General features: G+C 31.7%; 4 protein-coding genes across 8 annotated transcripts in view; 1 reads left to right on the forward strand and 3 right to left on the reverse strand.

Moving 5' to 3' along the window:
• Positions 1-5108, reverse strand: part of LOC113402803 (tubulin polyglutamylase TTLL5) — a 29577-nt gene extending 24469 nt beyond the window's left edge. For 2 of the 4 annotated variants that reach the window (XM_026643129.2, XM_064217836.1), the window contains exons 1-2: positions 4929-5108; positions 4474-4577 (exon numbers count right to left, since the gene is read on the reverse strand). In XM_026643129.2, the coding sequence (XP_026498914.2) occupies positions 4474-4571 (98 nt within the window). In that variant the 5' untranslated portion in view covers positions 4572-4577; positions 4929-5108. Of the gene's footprint in view, positions 1-789; positions 947-4473; positions 4578-4928 lie in introns of those variants that run through there. The other 2 variants (XM_026643131.2, XM_026643130.2) reach the window with 2 other exon arrangements.
• Positions 5109-5981: 873 nt separating this feature from the next.
• On the reverse strand, positions 5982-8980 carry LOC113402805 (26S proteasome regulatory subunit 6A-B). The gene is made up of 5 exons (XM_026643134.2): positions 8318-8980; positions 8032-8227; positions 7467-7663; positions 6910-7040; positions 5982-6245 (listed from the first exon to the last, which is right to left on the reverse strand). The coding sequence occupies exons 1-5, from the start codon at positions 8870-8872 to the stop codon at positions 6038-6040; spliced, it is 1287 nt and encodes a 428-aa protein (XP_026498919.1). The 5' UTR covers positions 8873-8980; the 3' UTR covers positions 5982-6037.
• A 167-nt stretch (positions 8981-9147) lies between these two features.
• On the forward strand, positions 9148-11977 carry LOC113402808 (succinate dehydrogenase [ubiquinone] cytochrome b small subunit, mitochondrial). The gene is made up of 4 exons (XM_026643139.2): positions 9148-9344; positions 9817-9965; positions 11028-11212; positions 11389-11977. The coding sequence occupies exons 1-4, from the start codon at positions 9314-9316 to the stop codon at positions 11582-11584; spliced, it is 561 nt and encodes a 186-aa protein (XP_026498924.2). The 5' UTR covers positions 9148-9313; the 3' UTR covers positions 11585-11977.
• A 2162-nt stretch (positions 11978-14139) lies between these two features.
• LOC113402807 (phosphatidylglycerophosphatase and protein-tyrosine phosphatase 1) lies at positions 14140-18960 on the reverse strand. Of its 2 annotated transcripts, none has more exons than XM_026643137.2 (6): positions 18839-18960; positions 18606-18755; positions 18269-18349; positions 16287-16390; positions 14821-14929; positions 14140-14427 (listed from the first exon to the last, which is right to left on the reverse strand). In XM_026643137.2, exons 1-6 carry the CDS (start codon positions 18839-18841, stop codon positions 14305-14307), a joined length of 570 nt encoding a protein of 189 aa, XP_026498922.2. In that variant the 5' UTR covers positions 18842-18960; the 3' UTR covers positions 14140-14304. The 2 variants fall into 2 exon arrangements, with proteins under 2 accessions (XP_026498922.2, XP_026498923.2); XM_026643138.2 differs by having other exon boundaries at positions 18606-18752; positions 18839-18940.
• Positions 18961-24005: the final 5045 nt, after the last annotated feature.

The following is a 24005-nucleotide window of genomic DNA, read 5'->3' on the forward strand; positions in this document are numbered from 1 at the left end:
CCAATTCCGTTTCTTCCGCCTTTGCCTGGTTTGGGATGTACGAAAAAAACATCCACTTCATTTCAACGACTAGCTATGTATCTCGATTTGGTTGCGTTATTTGCATGTTACGTAGGATAAAAATTAATTAGTAACTGAAAATTGACAACCGTTTTCATAAAACGATATAACACGTATAAAATCATTCCAATGCTTACATTAGTATTTAATTAATAATAACTCCTTTTGAACATTAATAAATTATCATAATACATAAAAAAAATTAATGGTCATATTGGCAAATTGTGATGTTGAACAAAGACAGTTTTTTTTTTTTTATCGTTGATATTGATGCGCAGATTGAAACATAGTTGTAACAGTTTGTGAGGATTTGTTTGCTGTCGTATGTACACGAACTTACAGAATGTTTATATATAGAAATGAATTTGTAACGATGGACGAAAAACCAAGGTCGATTTACAACAAGTTCGACCCAAACCCATGTACAGTTGACAAAAAATACTATCAGACAACAATGCCAAAAAAAAAATCCATGAAATATACAAAAAAAAAAGTAATCTAGCATCGTATTTAACGGACAAAAACTTAATTGGAAACTTAACTTTTAAACACGGTATCAAATAATTTAATTTTGTTTTTTATTTACATATATTAATTTAATAGTATATCATATACATTTTTATTCATTTTGAAATAATTAATTTGCACTTTAAATCAATAAAAAATTAAAAAAAAAAAGAAAACAAAACAATCGATATTTAAAAAGTAAATCTATCAACCGCGACTTACGCAAAAACTTTTCCCATTTTCACTTTTCCGCACTAACACCGTGCACAACGTGAGCGAGTACACAAACGGGGCACACGTTTCGAACACGTAAGTTTCACTAGCGACGGCGTGACACCGTAACACCGTCACGCGCCGCTGCCGGCAGGTGACTGAATGCGGTCTGCGGTAGCCGGTAGCCGGTAGCTAGTCAGTAATCATTTCAGCCAGTTTGCCAACAAGTGAATGTTCATTTACACACCTAACTAACCGCACATTGTAAAATTATAATAATATGAATTACCAATTGTTATGCGAACGCAATGTGCGCTCATTCATCAATTAAAAAGTATGTAACAATGTAACTTACATACAAGTGTTTATTTAACTTACAAGCTACTGGTTCTCATCCGCGGCTTTGCTCGTTTGTGGAGACGGGGGTAGGATAATGGGGAGGTATTCGGTAGCCTATGTGTTAAGTCAGATTAGAAGGTATTTTAATTTCATATACGTATAGCCGTTTTTGCGTGATTAAGTCACAAACAAACTTAAAAACTTTTACATGTATAATATTTAATACAAAATATTAGTAGAAGGTTTAAAAATCGCAGACCGGTAATAACCAGTTAGATGATACAGAATGTATTTAAAAAACAAAGTCGGGTTCATTATTATCTTCTCTCTCTTTCTCTCTCTATTGTTTATAATGATAAAAACAATAATTTTAGTTAACACATTTTCATGTTTCTTGTAATGTAAAAAACACTATCCTGGTTTATAGACCAAAGGGACCAAATCTTTGTTTGTCAAGTTTAAAAACTAGGGACCTTACTACAGATTGTCATAATATATCTCTTTGCTATTAAATCTAAATAATATACATTCACGCGAACTGTATTTATAAATTAATTGAGTAATTCCTTTATTAAAACCTTTCACCACAAGTGAAATTACAGTATAAACGGGAATTACAATTTTGGCTATCTGTTCATCGACTATAAAATGTGCTTATGAAGTTACGCGTTCATTTATTAAACTAATTTTTCCTCATACAAGTTAATTGTTTTTTTTTTTAATATTCACATTGACAAGATACACGTCCCTGCTTCGTATAGCTAGCCTAAGGATGTAGATATTTACATTTAACTAACTTAACTTCAATTAAACTACTGCGTATATAGCCAGTTCTTCTCGGTAGAATCTACATTCCGAACCGGTGGTAGCTTTACTTAATACAGTTCTGTAAAATGACGATTCAAAACTGCTTGTAAAAGCCTACTTGATTATAGTATATTTTGATTATATCGTAATACGTATAACTCCATTGGCTTACGTTCCGCACTGAAGGCACGCTAATTGAAAACATATTTTAAATGAATAGGTTATAGATACAATAAGATTTTATATAAGTATTTAAAAAAAAAAAAAACACCTTCAAAGTAATAAAGAGAAGAAAACTATTTATTATTTAACATGGTATGTGGATATTATTCGACATCGTCGCCTTGTTTATTCACGAATCACAACATAAGCCCATTTTGATGTAACTTTCAGATACATCAATGTTTATGTAATGCCTAATTAAAAAAAAAACTTTCTAAACCAATATACATGCAACTTATACCAGAAGACGCAGCGTGTTTCGGAGTTTTTAGTATATAATATTATATAAGCAGTTGCGCTTTGCAGTTAAGTTTATTGACGTGACCGGTGTTGACCCCGTGTAAATTTCATGATAAGAATCAACCCCTGACGATGGAAAACTAGGGGATGGTTCGCGATATACTAGCAGAATACGGGCAGAGAGATCGCTTGGCTGGATTGCGTACAACATTGGTTTATTATTGTCTAAATCATATCATATAGTTAAACCCTTTAAAAGGCATTTTTTAGCATTAATAGCTTGTAAAATTCCCACTGCTGGGCTAAGGAGTCCTCTCCCTTTGAAGAGAAGGTTTAGAGCATATTCCACCACGCGGTTCCAATGCGGGTTGGTGGAATACACATGTGGCAGAATTTAGTTGAAATTAGACACACGCAGGTTTCCTCACGATGTTCCTTCGCCGCCGAGCACGAGATGAATTATAAACACAAATTAAGCACATGAAAATTCAGTAGTGCCTGCCTGGGTTTGAACCCGAAATCATTGGTTAAGATGCACGTGTTCTAACCACTGGGCCATCTCGGCATACTTTAACAGGGCAAAGAAGGAAAGGTAGCAAATTTAAGTACATAGTCTTAAACTAGAAAATGGGCCATCCAACGTAAATTAGTGACCAGCATATTACTCTGTGAATATTTAACTATTATACTTTCCAAATTTATATACTAATATTAAAATAACTAGACTAATGCAAAATAGGTTAAAGCAACACTCCTTCAAAAAATGAGTATCTTCAATATTATTATAATATGTATGGTACCACAGCCTTTACAATGTTGAGTTATTTAGCCTTTATTGTGCCAGTATTGAATATAATATTCTTATTGTGGAACAAACAATTCACAATGGACGTCATTACACAGCTAGTCTCTTGACTTTATAACTGGTAAACTTTCCAAGCAATCTGTATTCTCTCTTAGTTTTACTGTAATTGGCTTAGTTTGAAAGACATTATTCTTTGTACCAGAAGATCACATATAACATAACAATATACATACATATATGCATTAGCAACAGAGCTCAAATTTGATAAACATTAAAATCATTAACATTACATAACTTCATAACAACAATAAAATATGGCCTGTATCTGACCTGGTAGATGACGAGAATTCTGCTGAAGTTATATTATTGGTGGACAAGCATACTGAGTACTAATTTCCTGATCATGTTTTCCCTTCAGCACCGAGGCTATTAAGCGAGTAAAATTTTTGTTGGCACAAATACAAGACACATATTCCTATTCACTGGGCACAAGCCACAGGTTCTTCTATGTAAATTTTGATTACTGGCAACACTTAAAAAAACTATAGTTACATAATCTATAAGGTAAGGTGTTTGTCCTTAATATGTTGCATGACACCATTTAAGCTGTAGATTGAATTAATGGTCCGTCTTTAGCATAATCAGCTTTGTGGACTATTACATGATAACAAACCGACTCCTCTAGCCAATTATGTGGAGTGATATTGTTATGTATTATATAATAAATAAAGAGAATCAAATAGCATGTTAATTTTTTCGAATTTACTATTGTTTAGCTTTATTACGTATTTTAGAGTATAGATTAAAAAAAAAATAGGTTGAGATTTTGCTTTTAGTTCTTTTTTTTAAATTGAAATATAATAATGATTATATGTTTAAAGAAATCTATTTTTGTATGACGAATTATTTTTAAGAATACTAACAAAATGTAGGTGCTCATCTAGTCATTGACATCAGCCAGGAATGTAGTTGTAGCATTAAAATTTAAAAAGCTTAATGCATTCTGTGATAAGCGTAATGGAGTTTGTTTCATAAAATATAAGAGTGGTGTGGACATATAAATAATAGAAGTTTAAAATCCAGATTATTAGAAAAAATATAACATTGGAATTTAAGCTTTTTTTTTTTAATTTAAACATACTTGAGATTATTTTCTAAGGCTAATAATAATAGGTCGTAACAAAAAAATCTAATTGGATTTTCAACTTCTTAGGTCGATGATAAAATATTATAATACATAAAAATATTAATATTCTAATATTCTTGCATTGATTAATAACCTGGTGTGTGGACGGTTGTGGTTGCATTTTTTGTGTATTTTGGGTAATTCGTCTGAGGATATCTTAAACTGAGGCTTGAATTCATCTTCTTGTTCCATGATGGACTTTAGTGAAGGCAATAAGGACAAAATAGCATAAATATTTAACAAATATATACTTTAGTTCTTTTGGAATTATTTTTGCAACTCCTAAAAGTATTCACTTATAAAAATAAAAAGTTTTTCATACATACTAACTTTAGTAAATAGAAAATATGTTTAGCCGATTTCAAACTACAACCAAATACGTATTTTAAAAACAACAATCATCTCAAAAGCTAAAAATACAGCATCAAGCAGTAAAAGAACACTGCATACTGTAAAACATTCAAAAATCAATATCGTTATGCGGTATTTTGGATATTAAACAATTTATATCACTGTCATTCGACGATATTAAGAATTTAGGTTACTTACGGTCAGATGGCCGAATTACTTCGCCGTTGATCTGCGGACGAAGTTTGTAAACTCATAAATAATTTCACATTTCTATTTCTAATGGTAATTAAATTGTTTTATGTTTATTTTCAATAAATCAACTAGAATTTTGAAAGATCCATATTTTTATGTTTCAAATTTAGCACACGCGCGTCAACAGATTTTATGGATGCATTCATTTCTTTGTTGTTTTTTTTATTACTTTAAAAATTTTAATTATATATGATTTACGTAAATTTAAAAAATACCGTATAAATTGCTTATTATTTAAAATTCATTTAATTATAAATTATTAATTACTCGTCAAGCTGGAGTTCCAGATTTCTAATCATACCCTTATATTAAGAATCTATTACACATAGCGACATAATTGACCTTAAATAAGAACTGTGCTATGACCAATTTAAGGATTAAATACAAGTAAACACAAATTATAAATTAAAATAACACCTAAGTGAAAGAGTACATAAAATTCTTACGAAAGAAATATGGATGATACTGATAAGATAGATTGTCTCATCTCATGAGATAATTTATACGAGAGTGTCTATATAAAACAAGGATTCCAAAATTTGATGTATTTATTAAGTGGACTTTGTATTAAAAGAATAATTTCAATGGACTCACTTTTTCTAACTAATTCTATTTTATTGGACTGAGTATTGGCGCGTTTTTAAAATATCACCCATAAGTTCTAACAGTGCAATGTCTATAGAAAGAAGAATAAGCCAAGCAGGTGACCATTGCTGAATTTAGAATATATTCAATGGCATCTGGACTTAATTAAAAGATTTTATATTACTTTAGGCAAATATTTTGTTAACAAATTATCGCAATGAAATTCAATAGAACATTTATTTATTAAAATCGATTTATAAAAATAAGATTTGTCAACTCACTCTTCATTTAAACACAAAAAAAATGTTTATTATAATTTAAAGTAGAATTGACTTTAAGTGGATTTGACTAATGCTTAAATTTTCTCAAAATATGTTTCGTATTTGTTTAATAGAAATAATAAACAAAACAACCTTTTATTGATATAATATATTTATTATTAAAAACTTATACATAAAGCAGGTGTTAAACTAAGCGTAGTAGCTAAGGTTGGCCTTTTTCTTGGCTTGCACTTCCAATATGGCGTCCATGAAGTCTTCATGAGTAACGGCGGTAGCCGACCGGCGAAGTGCGATCATACCAGCCTCAACACACACTGCCTTACACTGTGCTCCATTGAAATCATCAGTAGAACGAGAGAGTTCTTCAAAATTGACATCCGGGGATACATTCATTTTTCTGTAATAATTTATTAAAATTGGTTAAAAGAATAATCAACTTATTATTAAATTATTACAGCTTATAAGGAACCATAGTCACTGGCTGAATTTTGGTCAGATTGACTAAACTCAAAGAAAACAATCACATCATATTGTGCTTAAATACTCTCATAGGCCAATGGGATGGTAATTCAAACCAACCAGAGAAAGTTCGGTCTGCTACTGAGACATTAATTTTTTTCCCTTATTAATTTCACCAATCATTGTATATTTCACAATAACACAAAAAAACATATTAAAGACATAAAATGTAAAGCCAGGTAAATACAGTATGAATTAATTGCATATTCTAATTTGACAGTAAAATTAATTACTTTAAAATTTAAGTTTCCTACAAGACGAAAAAACTCCTACTATATAATATACTATAATTATATTTTATTAGTAGTGCCTCTATTATGAATATTCAGATTGTGGTCTGAAATATCTAAGCGACAAAGGTGTGAGAAAAATTGATTGATAAAAAATTCAATATACATCTTTTTTTATATACCAACACTGGATTATAACTCTGAAAATTTATTTCTGCAATAGTGTTAACTAAATATTGAGCAAAGATGCAACTTCAGATAGACAAGTTCATATAAATTCTAAACATATAATTTAAAGCAGTTATTAATTACCTTGAGTGAATCTGCATGATTCTTGCTCTGGCTTCTTCATTAGGGTGAGGGAATTCAATCTTCCTATCCAGACGACCAGATCTCAGCAGAGCAGGGTCTAAAATGTCTACTCTGTTTGTGGCTGCGATTACCTGATAAAATGGAATTACAAAAATTTACATAATTAGCTCACATACTCTATATAAAAATATATTATTATATAGAGTTGCATGAGCTGGAGTTGCATTAGCTGTATAAAGTCTATTGACTTTATACAGCTAATGCAACTCCAGCCATGGGATCTAAATTGTTATGTCTCTTTTGGCTGTTATTAAACTGGCTTTCTTAAACTTCAAATTGGAAAACGACTATACAGATAATTGATGTGTGCCAGGTACACAACTAACCAGTTGCATAAAACCTTGGTAATGCTAGAACTCCTTATTTTTTTATTAATTTATTAAGAACAATTGAGGTGAAATGTATAAAAAGAAAAGTTTATAGGTATGACTTGAAAGGACTAAAGATAATTAATTTTTAAGGTATTATTTAAAATATTATATGATTGTATTATATACCTTAATATCGGCAGTAGAACTAAATCCATCAAGTTGGTTAAGCAGCTCTAACATGGTACGTTGTACTTCACGATCACCGGCCTTCTCAGAATCGAAACGCTTGGTACCAATAGCATCAAGTTCATCAATGAAGATTATCGCAGGTGCCTTTTCTTTAGCCAGAGCGAAGGCATCACGTACCAATTTTGCTCCATCACCTGTTAAAAAAAAAGGAAAGTAATTTATTGTTTACATAATATACAAATAATACATAACTAAATCTTTCTGTGTCTATGGATATATATTGTGTGTGTCTAATTGCACTAAATAATGATATCAAGATTTTGCATTATTTAAGTTCTACGTAAAGAGTCCAATGACTATTTTAGGTTATATCTATTCAAATAGCATATATTACACCTCAGGTAAATACATAGTGAGAGATTTCTTTTGTATGTGCAATATTTAATTCTTTAATATATCATCAGGATATTGTAAACTTAGAGTGATGTAATGGGTAGCTATTGAGCAATTTAAATTAAGAATAGTTTAAATCATGACCAAAAAATATATTGCCACAACTTGCCTATGAACATCTGAACAAGCTGAGGTCCTGCCAGCTTCAGGAAAGTAGATTTGGTTTGAGCCGCACAAGCTCTGGCTAATAAGGTCTTGCCAGTACCTGGAGGTCCATACAACAGTACTCCCTTTGGTGGATGAATGCCAAGGTTGACGAACTTCTCCTTGTGTGTCATTGGCAGTACTACTGCTTCAATCAGTTCCTATAATGTACATTTATTTAAAAGTTTTCTAGAATTGTTTTAGATTTAGTTTTTACCTTGCATGTAATAAGAAGAATGCTTTGTGTTTACCTGAATTTGTTTGTCCAGCCCACCAATGTCAGAGTATTGTTCAGTAGGTCTCTCATCAACCTCCATAGCCTTCACTCTCGCATCATATTCAGCAGGCAAAGTTTCAAGAATCAGATAAGAATCCTTATTAACTCCGACTAGGTCACCTGGTTTTAACTTGTCAGCATCAACCAATCCTATCACCGGTAAGAAGTATGTCTGACGAGTTGAGGTTTTGATGACAGCACACTTTCCTTTTCTCTGGGAGTCCAAGTCCACCACAGCACCATCTTCTTCTTCCTCCTGAGGGTCTACATCAAGCAGCTCGATCACGTTTGAAACAAGATATGGCAGAGTTTTATTGACTTTAATTTTTTCTGTGTTCTCTTTAATTTTGTCGTTCTGAGCTTGTAGTTCATGAGAGATTCTCATTACTTCACTTTTCATTATTTTAATTTCGTTGTCTAACAGTCGGCTTCGACTGATAATCTCGTCTGTTGGCATTCGAAGAACTTCTTCACTTAAAGCTTCTTCTCCATCTTCCCAGATAGACTTGTCTTCCAAAGTTGTAGCCATGTTTAATTCTTACGTGATATTCCCTTTTCTAAATATTGGACAATAACAAAATTAGACACTGTTCGAAATCACAATCACATCATCTAAAATGAATTGTCATTGCAGTTTCATTTAACAGACTATACAAATTTTTAATCGTAGCTTTTTATGCGGCAAAGTGGACATTGGATTTAATTATGTTAATATATTATAAAAATACTAATTTTGATTGATTGACTTTTTATTTAAATAGTTTACCTAGCTCAATTTTAGTTTTGTAGTTTTCTTCGTTTTTGGGAAAATGTGACATGAGCATTTTATAACTTTGAGCGATTTTGTTTTTGACGTAGTGTCACTCGCGCTAGGTTGTGTTTTCATCACACGAATTTCGAAATATTAAGTCTAAGAACATTATCTATAAGCTATAAGTGTTAAGTTGGATTTTTTAGAAATAATCTGAAAATGGCTTTCTCTATGTTCCTACGCACACCTGGTAAATATTACTAAATCAAAGCGAATTTTATAAAAAAGAATTACATAATACTCGTTATTATTGGATGAAACAACCCCTAACATTCGTATTATTTACGTTATGTTATATTGTATTACTTACATGAAGATATCTGCTAATCGATATTTAATTATTTTTATTTACCGCAGCCGTTGAATCAAAACGAGTTTAGGTTATCAATAAAATGAGAGCAACTTTTTTTTTTATTTAAGCCTTTATACATTGCAAAATTCTACCTTCATAGATACTTATTTAATTATAATTATGTATTAATATAATATATATTACATAGTTTTATATTATTTCGATATTATTATAATCTTTATTAAGTCATGGCATATAGTAAACAGCTCAATAAAAACAAATTAAACATTTTTGTGGTATTCCTCCACTTTTTAGCTTATGGAGAAGCTGGCTAGAAAATTTTATATAAAATGTTTATTTTGAATTTCAGCTTGCACAAGTCGATTGTTATCTCAGCATGTTACGAGATTAGGAGCACAGCCTGCTTTGAAGCCTGTTAACACTGAACGAACAATAGCAACGATTAACTCATTAAAGAACTCATTATTGAAGTCTGAAACTACACCTATTATGAATTCGGTAAGCAATATATTGTTTCAATGTAAGAGAATTAAGCAAACGTCCTAAATTTAAATATTTTGATTGTTATAATATAACAACATAAGTATAACAAGTATATGGTTCAGATTACCTTAAAAATGAACAACATTGAATGATTCCAGTCAAAAAAAAATTAGTGGACTTTATAAATCATTTAAGTCTTTAGAATTATTTACATATCGACACCAACAATTTATACTACCCTAACTCGAAAGTGTGCACACACTCCACTAATAATTGTTAGCATAATATAAATCGATTGATTTAAAAAATTGCCTTTAGTTAGCGTTGTATAAATTTGTAATTTCGTTAATTTTGTATATTTCTTCACGATTTTATTAATACATATAAAATAACATATTTTAAGCAACTTGGCACAAAAAAACGATTTTCACTAAAATTCGAGTTAGTGTAGTATAAATTGTAGGTGTCGATATAGTCTATTCCAACTACAAGATGACAAAATCCAAATGAACAGCATTTGATATGTCAAAAAGATTTGATGCAATGTGGAGAGCTTGTATAAACATTGCATTGTAAGATACTTTAAATGACTTGCTATTATTTATATTGCTGACAGATATTTGAAATGAGTTAATTTAAAATAAATAAATATCAAAATTAAATATTGGACAACATCACATACATTACTCTGATCCCAATGTAAGTAGCTAAAGCATTTGTGTTATGAAAAATCAGAAATAATGACGGTACCACAAACACCCAGACCCAAGACAACATAGAAAACTAATGATCTTTTTCTACATCGACTCGGCCGGGAATTGAACCCGGGACCTCGGAGTGGTGTACCCATGAAAACTGGTGTACAAACACACACACACACACACACTCGACCACGGAGGTTGTCAAGTCAATTTAAAACTGAATTAACGTAATATTTGATTTTTAAGTATAATTGAGGTCTTTCCCTTGAATATGATTGAGTGATCTGATTAGATAATAGTGAGTCTTTCGTATTATAAAGTGTCGAGATAAAAGATAATTGACAAATCAATGGTTAATTGTTATTTCATTTTTAAGGTACGATCGTTCCGCACATCTGTGGTTAGACTGTCAGGTGAGAAAGCCCATGACCACTCTAAGCTGTGGGTGGTTGAGAGGTTTACATCTGTACTTTTGGTGCCACTCATTCCCATAGCATTAATAGCACCCAACAAAGTACTGGACTCACTCATGGCTATCCTGATTACTGCCCATAGTTTCTGGTAAGATATTACAAATATTTAAATTGTTGAAGTTTAAGTTTTAGATGTCTTTTAGTATTGATTTTCTTTTTAAGAAATTTAATTTGTTCGTCTTACATTTTTACACTTTATGTTATAACCAGTTCCAAACCTTTCAAGATTAGTACAATCTGTTAAAAGAATGTTCAAATTTTTAGGGGCCTGGAAGCAATTGCAGTTGATTACGTGAGGGCAAGTATTTTTGGTCCTGTCATCCCCAAGATTGCCATTGGTCTCGTCTACCTCATCTCCATTGCGACCCTCGGAGGACTCTTCTACGTCATCACCCACGATATCGGAATCGCTAATTCTGTTAGACAATTGTGGTCCATCAAATCTGGCCAAAAAGCATAAAATTTGTATTGTTAGTATTTATTTTTTTTTGTAGGCAAAATGCGTTGTAATTTTTCAGCTGTTACATAATGATGAATTGTTTATTTATTATATAGAATAGTAAGTTAAAAGGATTAGTTTTAAAAAAATAGTATTCAATGAGGTTTTTTCGGTTTAAAAACATATTTGACTTATAAGGCAATATTTTTTTTTGTGTTTATTGTCTACAGAAGTAATGTATTAAGCTTAATAATAATAATAGTTTTATTCCTTTGCGAAAGGAGAAAAATTTTCGTTTCTAAATTATCAGGTTATGTTACGCTGTACTTAATGCATGGCACAATCGTTAAATAAATTTGACTAAGAAAGTGTTGGATTTCATTATCATTAAATGATTCTTAATTTTTGACTACATTATTGACTATCTTTATAAATGTTTTAAACTTTCCTAATTAAGTTTTTTAAGTTTGGACTCTTGCCTGTCTAGTATCAATAAAAGTTCTACTATTAAAATTAATAATCTTTTAAAATATGCCTAGTCAGTCTAAAATTATATTTATTTCAGAAATAAATTTTTAAACTCCACACTTAATATTTTTTTAATTGTCATATCCCTAAAATTAAATGTATAATCAAATATTGTATTATAGTTGTTGAGGAATAAAAATTTCATTGAGAGTTGAATTTGCTTCTTATAAAATTCCCTGTAGGTACTTAAATAATGATATATTGTTATGACATAAATAATTAGTTAACTAACGTTTTAGGGTTGGTCTTCAGGCGGTAGGTATAAAAAGTAGCCTATGGCTGTCCTTAGAGTCGCTTCCATACCAAATATCATCAAACTCGATTCAGTGGATTGGGCTTGAAAGAGGTATTGTTGTTTCATGTTTTTATCTGTCTAATGACAGAGTTACTTTTCCATGTATAATATTAGTATAGATCAAATCAAAATCGATATATACTTTATTCAAGTAGGCTTTTTTATAAGCACTTTAGAATCATCATTTAAAAAACTATATTAAGTGAAGCTGCCACCGGTTCGGAATGTAGATTCTACCGAGAAGAACCGGCAAAAAACTCAGTAGTTATTCTTTTTCAACATTAAAAAATACAGTCATGTTAGTTAAATACAATAGGCATACATACATTTTTAAAATGCATTTTATATTATTTAGTAGAAGTTAAGGAACCCAGTAAAAGTTGTCTTTGTTAATTCTAGTAAAATTCCATATTTAAATAGCGCGCCAAAACGCTACTTTGACAATATCGCGCTGCAATGGGGTCAGTGACGTCATTTGCCTGTATTGTAATCTGTGGCACATATAATCCACATACAGTAGGCAAACGAGGTTAATAAGCAAGTGACGTCATCATAAGCCCGACCAATCGGGAGCGTTTTCTGTCACGTGACAAACGTTTAAAAAAAATGCATTTTTATTTATGGATTTTTGGATAAATTAATTATTTTGGATAAATTAATTAATTTTCAACTTTCATTGATAAATAACCATTTTTAAACTCATAATTTATACTGATTACAAAAACTGATACTTTATTTTTCGCATTGTCAAATAGCCTATTATATATGTATGTACTATATTCTGCCTGGAAGTTAACAACTATTATCTCCACGCTTTTTTATCATCTGTATAATCTTGTATTGAATAATATGCCTTCTTTACCAATATATTTTTTTTACAAATAATTTCAATTTATGCAAAGGCAAAGTTAAAAATATCTGCGGCATTTTATTATAGAAACGAATATATTGCTCCAAGAAGGATTTATTGACTTTAATATTATTGTATCTATATTAATAAATGCTGGCGCCTTTTTGTAATTCCTAACTGAAAATACTACTAAAACAATATACATAAAACTTATATTAGAAAACGCAGCGCGTTTTGGAGAAGTTTAAACTTTATACTACAACTATATAACAACTGCATTTCGTAGTTTTACTCGCTTTCAATTGACACTGACGTGACAAGTGTGAACCTCACGGTCTTGTTTAAGCTAAATAATAAACAACAAAAATATTATTTATTTTTATTAAAGAATTATTTCAACATGTAAATTAATTATTATTTTTTCCAATAAAATATTAATTTTACATATAGGTACAAAACATCAATACATTTTATATTATTTTTATACCATTTTTATTATTTTTTTATTTTAATAATACTTAATTGGTTTGATTATTTACAATAACAAAATATATGTTCCATTCTTGTATGAATGTATATTAGTTTTGAGTTTAGAAATGTATACTTTAAATAATTTATATTTTGAGTTTATAAGATCATATGTAACTACTTTTATTTTATATCAAGACACAGATTAACTTTTATAACATTGATCGCTATTTTTTTTTAATAGTCATTGAATATTAACTAGAATTATGTTAAAAAGTGAGAATATTTTATGTAATTATGTTGTGTAAAATATATAAATATAATGTGCATTTCAAAACAGGTATAGATTTTTAAGTACCAATAATTAATATGCATAAAAGTTCCTAGTAATTAATTTAATGGAAGTAATAATAAAATAAATAAAACACATTCATCATCAAACATTGTTATGATTTAATATAATATTTTCTTTATTGAAGTTTAGTTTATTTTGGCATCAAAATCACTTTCTAATATAGAAAGTGAAGCAATTGTCAAAATATTGTCTATGGTTTAATTTATAATAATTTATCTATACAGTATATTATCTATGATAGGTAATTACGCCTGTACGTGTTTCTTGTAGAATATATCGAGTGCTTGCCACTGTTTGGTGTGTAGTAGGATGTGGGGGCGTCTCATTCTCATATGTTCCACCGCTTCCTGTGGAGACCAGCCGTTTCTCTAGAAATTAAGACGACGTTAAATCCATATATAATATATCTTGGTCTAATGTCACATATTACCTCGTTTAGACCATTCATTCACGAAAACGCGCGATTATTTTTTTTGCTGTCTCAACTCCAATGGTGACCGTCTCATGAACACTGAGACATCTTGTAAGTGTCGCAGGCAACTAGTTTAATAAGCCATCCAATTAAAACGACTAGCCACTTTACTAAACGGCGCTATTACGGCGGCCTTAATGACACTCGGTCAATTCATCTTACGTTCATAGAAAAAGGCTTCGGCCTCTCCTTTATTTTAAATCGGTAAAAAAAGCCCGACTCTCTAACTGACCCTTAACCTTAAATTCTCCGTATCCGAGATATTGGCAAAAATAAATATTGTACTGACCATCATGAGATAGCAGCCGACGAGCGTGGCGCTGCGCGTGCGTCCCGCCTTGCAGTGCACGTACACGCGGCCTTGCTCGCTACTGGGCTTGCTCTCTGCTGGCAGGAAGCTGGATAGGAGCATGTTATCTCATCGAGTAATTTATTTAAAAAAAAGTAAAGTTACTGAGTTTTTCTCTCAATAAATTCTCAACAGCAGTCAGTCAGTCAGTAACAATCGGCGTCTATCAGTGTTAACATTCCTGTGCTAGAGATCTCAAAGCTGTTGGTCCTGCAACTGGATTCTGTTCAGTCGTATCAGAATATCCCATCAGATGAGAAAAGAGGAATAGACAATGTACCTGTGTTTGTGCACACGCGTACACTATGATATAATACGCAGTTTACTTCATGAAGAGAGAATGACCGCCGTGGCCAAAATCATTTAGGAGGACATTTTAATTTTATTTACTGACATTTACGAGAAAATAATATGTATTCTTACAAGAACTACCCCCTCCTCAGCCTGGACCGAGCGGAATCACATAAATACGGCAGAGCGCTAAGTAACGGGTTTAATGTTCGGTTGTCTGTCGGTCGATTAGGTTCAAGTCTGTTCGTATGGGTCGTGGTATTTACTATTCTTATATACTCATTAAGTCTCTATGTATTACAATATTCTTGTGTAGTTGATAAAAGTTATATACTGACGGTAATTGTGATCGATTATAAATAAATAAAGAACTATAAGTATAGGTTATTTTTATTTATTTAATTAATCTTAGGGTTTGTTAGAGTATATACTTAATTACAACATAATTACCTAGTTAAGTAATTATATTTAATGTTTTTTTATCATGTAGGTAGTAGATCGGAGGATTTCTGATAGTAAATGCTCACCACTGCTCAAATACATTAATACTCATTCCTCGTATCACAAATTGCGCCACCAACCTTGGGAACTAAATTGTTGTCCATTGTGCTTGTACTTAAATTGGCTCAATCACCCTTCAAAGCGGAACACAAAAATTATACTAAGTATTTTTTTGGCGGTAGAATGACCCACTCATCAGATATTCTACCCCCAAACAGCAGAACACAACAATACCGAGTAGGCATTGTTGTGTTCCGGTTTTAAGGGCGAGTGTTTTCCAAGGTTGGTGGCGCATTGGCGATGTAAATATTTCTTGAAGGAATGGTTAATATTTCTTACAGCGTCATTGTCTATGTGTGGTGGTGACCACTTAGCATCAGGGCTCATTTGCTCGTCCGCCAACCTATATCATAAAATAAAAGAAAATATCATTAGAGGGATACCATGACGGGTTTAGAAATACCCAAGTGTCTGACATTATAACGCACATGCATCGTTCCATTATTGAGGGCCGTTAAATAATATAAAATAACTCTTACAATACTTTTAAAAACAGAATACGCAAGTATAAAGTTTTTAGTACAAACGAAATGTTATTATAAATATAAACTCACCGATTGATGAATCGTACACCTTCATAGAGCTTGTCTTGGTCGGGAGCTTCGAAGATGTCTGTAGTGGCCAGCTGCAGAAACTGCACGCCGTGTTCGCGCCATTTCTGTTCAATTTTTACCATAAATGATCGAAGACAAAAATGTAACAGCCAAATGCTAAAGCTATGCATGGGATCAGTTATTCAGACATATTATTTGTCAAAGTATTTTTATTTGCATTAGATTTTTTTAGTCTATTTGAGATTTTCATAGTATCTTGCAGCTTCTACTAGAAGTTTAGTATAGTTATCATTACAAGAAAATATACCTTTAGTGCGTTTAGCTAAGATCGGCAATGGAGTAAAATCGTAGCTATAGAATTACCGACTGATTCGAGCACCTTTTTATTGATTTTGATCTCCAGGCAACACAAGCTAATAAAAGTACTTTTATTGATTGGAGAACAAAATTCAAAAATTGGTTGAATCAGCCGGAAGTTCGAACAGAATCAAACGAATCTTAACCCAACTCATCTTGCGACTTTTCATAATATTTATTTTGGTCTTATGAATTTCAGCCTAAATATAAATATTAAAAAAAAAAGTCAACTGACTTTTTGATCTGTAATAGGTAATTGTATTACAACAGACAACAGTATGCTAATTTAAGATTAGGTAACAAAAGACATCATCATAACAAAAACATCCTTTTATAATCCTTGAAAAGATACAAGCACCTATTTTTATTCAAATGTTTTCTGGAGATTTCCATTGACAAGCTTAACGCATGTGATAAATAAATAACTGAGTAATGTCTGATGCGGAAATAACCTTCGGATTGTAGGGTCAACTGCACACTAGCAGATGTGTTCACTAGCGTCAATAGTTTGGGCCGCTTAGCAGTGTATAAGTCGCAGATACAATCCTATTCATGACTATTTTTCAAAAAACCAAGTTCTATGTTTAACAAGGATATTTTAACATATTCACATATTTTAACTTTATGATTATACAAAATTTAAATCAAAATATTCAAAGAGGTTTTTACAAGCACTTTTGAATCGTCATTTAGTTTTTTAGTTTTAGTCTGGGTTAGTATTTAGTCAGGGGCCGGATTACCGGGAGTCCACTGTACCTGTTAACTGGCAGATTTTGTGGCTTAACAGATTCTTCTAGTGTGATAAATAATTTATTAATACAGTATCACCACAAACAAACAGAACTAGGATAATATATATGCACTTTTATTTACTAACATGTTTTGTATAATATATTTCTTAATTTAAAGAAGCGTTTATATGTATAGTCAGACATCATTTATTTACATAGATTATTTATAGAATAAGATATATAATGTTTGTTAGCTATATTTAAATAAACCTTTATGTATATATTTGTATGTAATGTTGTATAAGTGTAAAACGTATTAATGTGTATTTAGTTCTATATAATATAATATATTTAATTAATTTTATTATTGTTGCTAATTTATTGGTGTATTGGTAATGTAAGGAATGGTTTCTATATTTAATCCAATAGTTAATGCTAATGTCTACGGGAGGTGATGACCACTTAACTTCATGAGCCCATTTATTCATCAGCTCATCTTATACATATAAAAAAAATATATAAAATATCTTTAAAAATATAATATAATTTATTTATATATAGGTATGTAATACAATGATAAGTAAATAATATCATAGAAACTTAAACAATAAACTTCTGTTTCAATAATCATATATTTTGTACTTTGACTGAATTATGCATTGAGTCAATGTGTCTGTAGAATTGCATAATTTATAAATATTTGATTTCTCATAGACATACAATAAATACACTTGAGTCATTATTGTACTAAAACACTATATTTAAATTTAATGTAAAGGTACCTATCTCTCTATGTTGAATTGAATTAAATATAATATATACATAAAAGATGATTGTTGTTATGTGATTAAAGGATAATTAATATTTTTATAAATTAAAGATATAATTACATACCTCAGCGTCATTTGAAAATATCTTTAATTCATAAGTTTCATTCATAGACACAACCCCTTTTATATTTTCTTCCTCGATTAACTGAAAGGACAATAGTTTTTGGTTCAGTTCTAAAATGCTTTTTTTATATATACCTTTGATATTATAAGATTTATGATTATTTACAAAACTTTAAATAAATCTATTTATTGTATGAATTTTCTGAAGTATTTGTCCAATTGTACAATTTTTTTATAGTAAAATTTATAACAAATGTAACATAAGTTTTAAGTTATTTAAAATTTGAGATTTACAGTTAACATTAGATAGCCTGATTTTAATAACCTATAAAACATACCTGTTTTGTCATTCCTTGAAACGGTAGAGCTCCCAGGATAACAGTGTCATCCATCCTATCGTACCATCGCCGGCTGGTCACCTTCTCCATCAGAACATTATAGAGAAGTGTGGGGTAGAAAGTCACCCTGGCGAACATCGCTGTGGCCTGCTGAAGTACAGTTATTTTAAACACGTATACTCAGTTCGAACATCACTGTTTGAAAACACAGTTCTAGTATACCGTAACCGTACCATGGTGAAAGCTGATGACTGGTTTTCGTAGTGGGGGAAAATTAAAGTTATTCAAGTTGCATCCCGTACCGAGACCTCTTGTTGTGACAGGGTGTGTCAAATGTCAATATGATAGTTCAGACGTCAGGTTGACACTGACAGAGACTGTATTGTTCGGAAACTTATATAATATTATAGTATTATTATACATTTATTTTTAGGATAGTGTTATTATTTGATTAATTCAATATTTTATTCGTTACGTACTTAATAGAGACCTATTTCATTAGTATTTGAACTTAATGATTAATCTTTTTTAAGATTTTCTTTTACTTTTTTATAGCAATATTTAGTGTATATGCTTTTTAGAGTAATAAATAAATTAGGAGCTACAAACAATATTTTGTTTTTAGACTAGTCTAATATTGCTATCACTTATACTTATATTCTTCTAATATCTTTTTTTTAACATAAAAATAAACAGCTAAAAGTAAACTAACTTAGAAATATCAAGTAGGTTAATGATACATTATTGGAGGCAGCCAGTACTTGCCTGGCTGGGTACCACCCACGGGCATTTAATCTTTTATACTAGGTACTATCAAACAAGCTGGTTCAAGGGCTGTCTGTCTTCTTGCTACAAATAATATATATAGTGGTTTTGTCAATTGTAAGCCTAAATAAATATATTATTTATATTTCCATAAATTATATGAAACAAGTGTATGCGCAAATATAGGTGCATTTTTTCTTTTATTATCTCCGTCAGGGCCGGATTTAGGGAAGAGCATCCCGGGCTACTAGCCAGGAGCTGTCACAAAAGAAATTATTATAACAAACCATATCCAAATTCAGACAAGTAAACCTATGTATATATTATCGACGATCTCCGTGGTCGAGTAGTGTGTACACCAATTTTCATGGGTACGCCACTCCGAGGTCCCGGGTTCGATTCCCGGCCGAGTCGATGTAGAAAAAGTTCATTAGTTTTCTATGTTGTCTTGGGTCTGGATGTATGTGGTACCGTCGTTACTTCTGATTTTCCATAACACAAGTGCTTTAGCTACCTATATTGGCATCAGAGTGATGTATGTGATGTTGTCCAATATTTATTTATTTATTATACTTATGTATATAAAATGTGTATTAGTCTTGTATTTTAATATACCTAAGTACATATCATATCAGTTATAAGTTTTTTTTATAAGGAATTGAAATCATTTAATTTATTTTAATTATTCAAAGAAACGACTGAAATAAATGTTCAATTTATATAAAAATAATTAGGAGTCAAGGGACTGCAGACCTCTATATCCGCCCCTGGGGATAGCAATCCGATACAAACAAGTAGTTCAGGAGCGGATCCATTCACTTTTTATACCGTCTAAGACATGGGAGCATAGGCACCATCAACTCCAAAGCCCTGAGTTGCTTTTGAGATTTTCTCTTGTCAGTAAAACCTACTTTATTGGCTAGGGAATTGATTCGAGGACCTCCGGAATTCCAGCCTTTAATTAAAGTGACCAGGCACACGGTCCGTCGCAACTCCCAACACTTTACGAGTAAAATAAGCAATTACTGGAAGATCTTTATCGAATAATTACATCGAATATATACATACTTATATATATATAAAACGCTGTATCCATTTCTGTTGTAATATTTCAGCTTATTCAACCTCATAAATTACGCTGATATTCTCATATTAAAAATGAATACAGGAATTTATCTATTAAATATATTCGCGAATATTTAGAATATGACGTCATATATAGCGTGGGTCTTGTTTTGAATGACGTAACGACATGCTGTGGACGTACTGCTACAGATCTCATCTAACTACCATAAATCTGATGTTATTATATTATTGAATCAGTCAACGATAAAATAAAATTGTATATTTGGTAAATAGACTGGCAAATATACCACCGGGTGGTAAGTGGTCACCATTAGGAACTCAGATGTAATGTCCCTTTGTTCACTCTGAGAGTTTTAATACAGTTATTAAATTAAATATTATTTTTGTTTACGTTATTACTTTCTGAATGACATTTTCTAAATGGTAATATAATATATCAAAATCATGTTGGAAGTTAGGAAAATTTACAAACCCGAAAAGCTATATAATATGGTTGGAGACTGTTTTGTTTTTAATTCAAAATCTAAATTCAAATAATTACATCATTAATCAGAACTTTGTATTCTAAGCTAAATTAATATCTACTTTTATTTCGGGAATATTAACATAGGTAAAAAAAATTATACAATCTCATATAACATCTAATTTTAACTCCTTCACATAGTTCACCTTGTGAGTAATAATATCCTCCATTATTAATTCGCTGCCCATGGCGGGCTTCTTTCAAAAATTGAAAGAGATATCATCGGCATGATGTATCGACGCCATTTGTAACGCGGCGGGGAGCGCGCACCGGACGACATTCGGAATTCAAAATTAAATTAAAACGCGGTAAAAACAACGTGTTCCCGCTCGTTGAATGGAACGTATTCAAATTCGTGGTAGATTCGATCTGCGCTAATTTGTCTATGACTCAAATGTTCGTTCTGTATTACTGTGGTAGAGAAAAAATAAGATTTGTTGTTTTTTAAATTAGTGTATAATAAAGAATATAATTCTTTTGATTCTTTTGAGTGGATGAGTTAGGCTTTTAAAGTTTCGAGAAATATCAGACTATAAAAAATATATTCTTTGTACCTAAATTTTTATTATTTCATATAAATAACTAACAACCTACTCTAGATAAAAAATAGGTATTATATTTAAGTTTTAGTCGTTAAAGATTAGAACTAAAAACCGTTCAATATTTTTCGAACTTTTTTTCTCATCAAACTTTATTATTAAAAAAAATCATAAGTCAAATTTATTACAAATGTTCTTCTTAAAAAGAGCTTATACTTCTAAACACCGCCTGCTGGAAGATGTAATTAGTTCGATATGAATATTTTACTAAAACGTTTCTTTTCCCTTAGCAACTAAACTGATCGATACGGAATCCCGACACACAATGCATTAAGCCGAGATACAGTATATCATCTGTCATCATTAATGCCACAGTATCCTAATAAGTTTGCTTCAATAAATAAAAGGGAAAAATATCAAAGAGTTGCGCCCCGTTTAATGGTTGTAATTGTGGCCAAATGAAATATGGCATCGGTCGATACGGAATCTCTGTCGTGGGTGTCTCACCGCCTTAATATCGACGTTTACACGCTATAAATATTTTATATTATCTTAATGCGCCACTCCAAGTCGTCATTTACACGAGCGTCGACGGATCGGGACAGAGATGAAGCCGAGGGCAGTTAAAACATTCGCACCCCATCGCGAAATCAATGCTAAAATAAACGCGCTTTCATCACCCAGCTCTCATAAATAGTGGAGCTCCGCTGTATCACCGTACTCGGATTAAATCCGGTCGTATTATGCTCGTCCTGTCGAACATCAGACGCTTATTTGTGTCCAAAAAGCGCTCGGAAGACTTAAAGCCCTCTCGCTTGATGTATGGCGGCGACACGCGAACGCCGACCTTTATATTCAAATTGGGCCGTATTCAAATGCGCCCGTTGCCCGTTGTCTATGCAGCGGTTGACAATTTGCGGGCATTTTGAAAAAGGAAAGTTCGAACATCATATCATTCGGATTTTGCTTTTTGGCGCGCCGATACGCATCTGGCTCCTGGAGAACGTTCGAAGTCATGTCCGGTGCCGTGGTTTTATTTTAGCTCGATTGTGTCCGGAGGAGATATAGTTTCGAGATGGGAAGATATTTGACGTGAGGGACTGATAAAGTTAGTGTTTTGCGGCGGTCGAGACGTTAACGAGCAGTTGAGTAATGAGACGCGCCATTGTAGTTTGAACAATGGGTGCTTCCGATCGGCTATTGTTTCTATTATTGAAAATGATACGAGGCGTTGTTGGGTTGTGCCACCTGTCCTCAATAAAACATGCCTTATAGAATACACGTCGTTACTGTTGCTAAAGTTCGACTAACAAAAGAACATATATTTATAAACACTTAGGTCTTTTCCTAACATATTAAATTATCATTAGCAGTTATTTGTAAGTTAGTTAACCTTTCCTGTCAGCGGCGGTACAATCGTGAACATGATAAAATTGTTTTTTGCTACATACTTATACTAGTGTTCGATATAATTAAGCAGGTTGCAGATTTCCGTGCCGAAAGTTGATGCAAATCACAAGGAGATGCGACGAGCGGCATCTGCATACAATGCTGCAACGCTCCAGTTTGCCGTAATTTACTGCTGCTCGATCCCGCGCTTAGATGTCGTCGGAAGATAGCCAGCGCATGCCTAATTTAAAAAAGTTAAATATATTTTTTATCTGTGTAAAAAGGTTGGCTTAGTAATGGACTCTTATATTATGATGTAAACGGATAAAATTTTGAGACCATGAAACATCAATTGTTTTTGGTTTTCCTTAGACTTCTTAATACACAGTTCACTCGTAATCACTCTTAGAATGAACATTGTTGATCAAATTAACAGTGACAAACTGTGCCCCATTTCCATTATTTTCTATATAATGTATATTTGGCTTAAATGCTTTTTACTTTCAATTGATATTGCAGGCTAATTGTCTTATGCGCTTGCAATAATAATAACAATTATTTACCAAGACAGATGGCCGATATTGTTTCTTTTAAAATTATGACCGCATTAAGCTTAAACTTGGCAATAATAGTTATGAATGACCTGCCGTTGAATGTATTTCTGCTACGAGATGTTTTTATATCAACAACAGGTATTATGGACTGACATTGGTTCCTTGGGAACGAGGATGGGCCCTAGCGTGGGACTTACCCTGTCTCATATCTGAGAAAGTGTTACGAAAAAGTTGAAGCGAACAAACGATACAAATATTCGTTTTTTTTCAAATTTAGTAAGTCTTTGTTCCATTTGCAGTTAAAACACTTGGACCTTGAAAGTATAGCACCTCGACATATTGCCTTCACTGGTGACAGAAGGGCTGGTTCATTTTTCGTCCTCGGGATAGGGATTACAATTCAACGGGGAAATGTTGCTAGCAATCTTGTCAACATTCCACGGGGTCATGATTTGTACAGTTGCTATTTTTAAATTTTGTTCTAATATAATTAAGGCCTTTAGGTGAATATTTTTTAAGTAACTAAATAAATGTTTTTTTTATA

Source organism: Vanessa tameamea, chromosome 19 (assembly GCF_037043105.1).
Source record: "Vanessa tameamea isolate UH-Manoa-2023 chromosome 19, ilVanTame1 primary haplotype, whole genome shotgun sequence".
Taxonomy (NCBI): Eukaryota; Metazoa; Arthropoda; class Insecta; order Lepidoptera; family Nymphalidae; genus Vanessa; species Vanessa tameamea.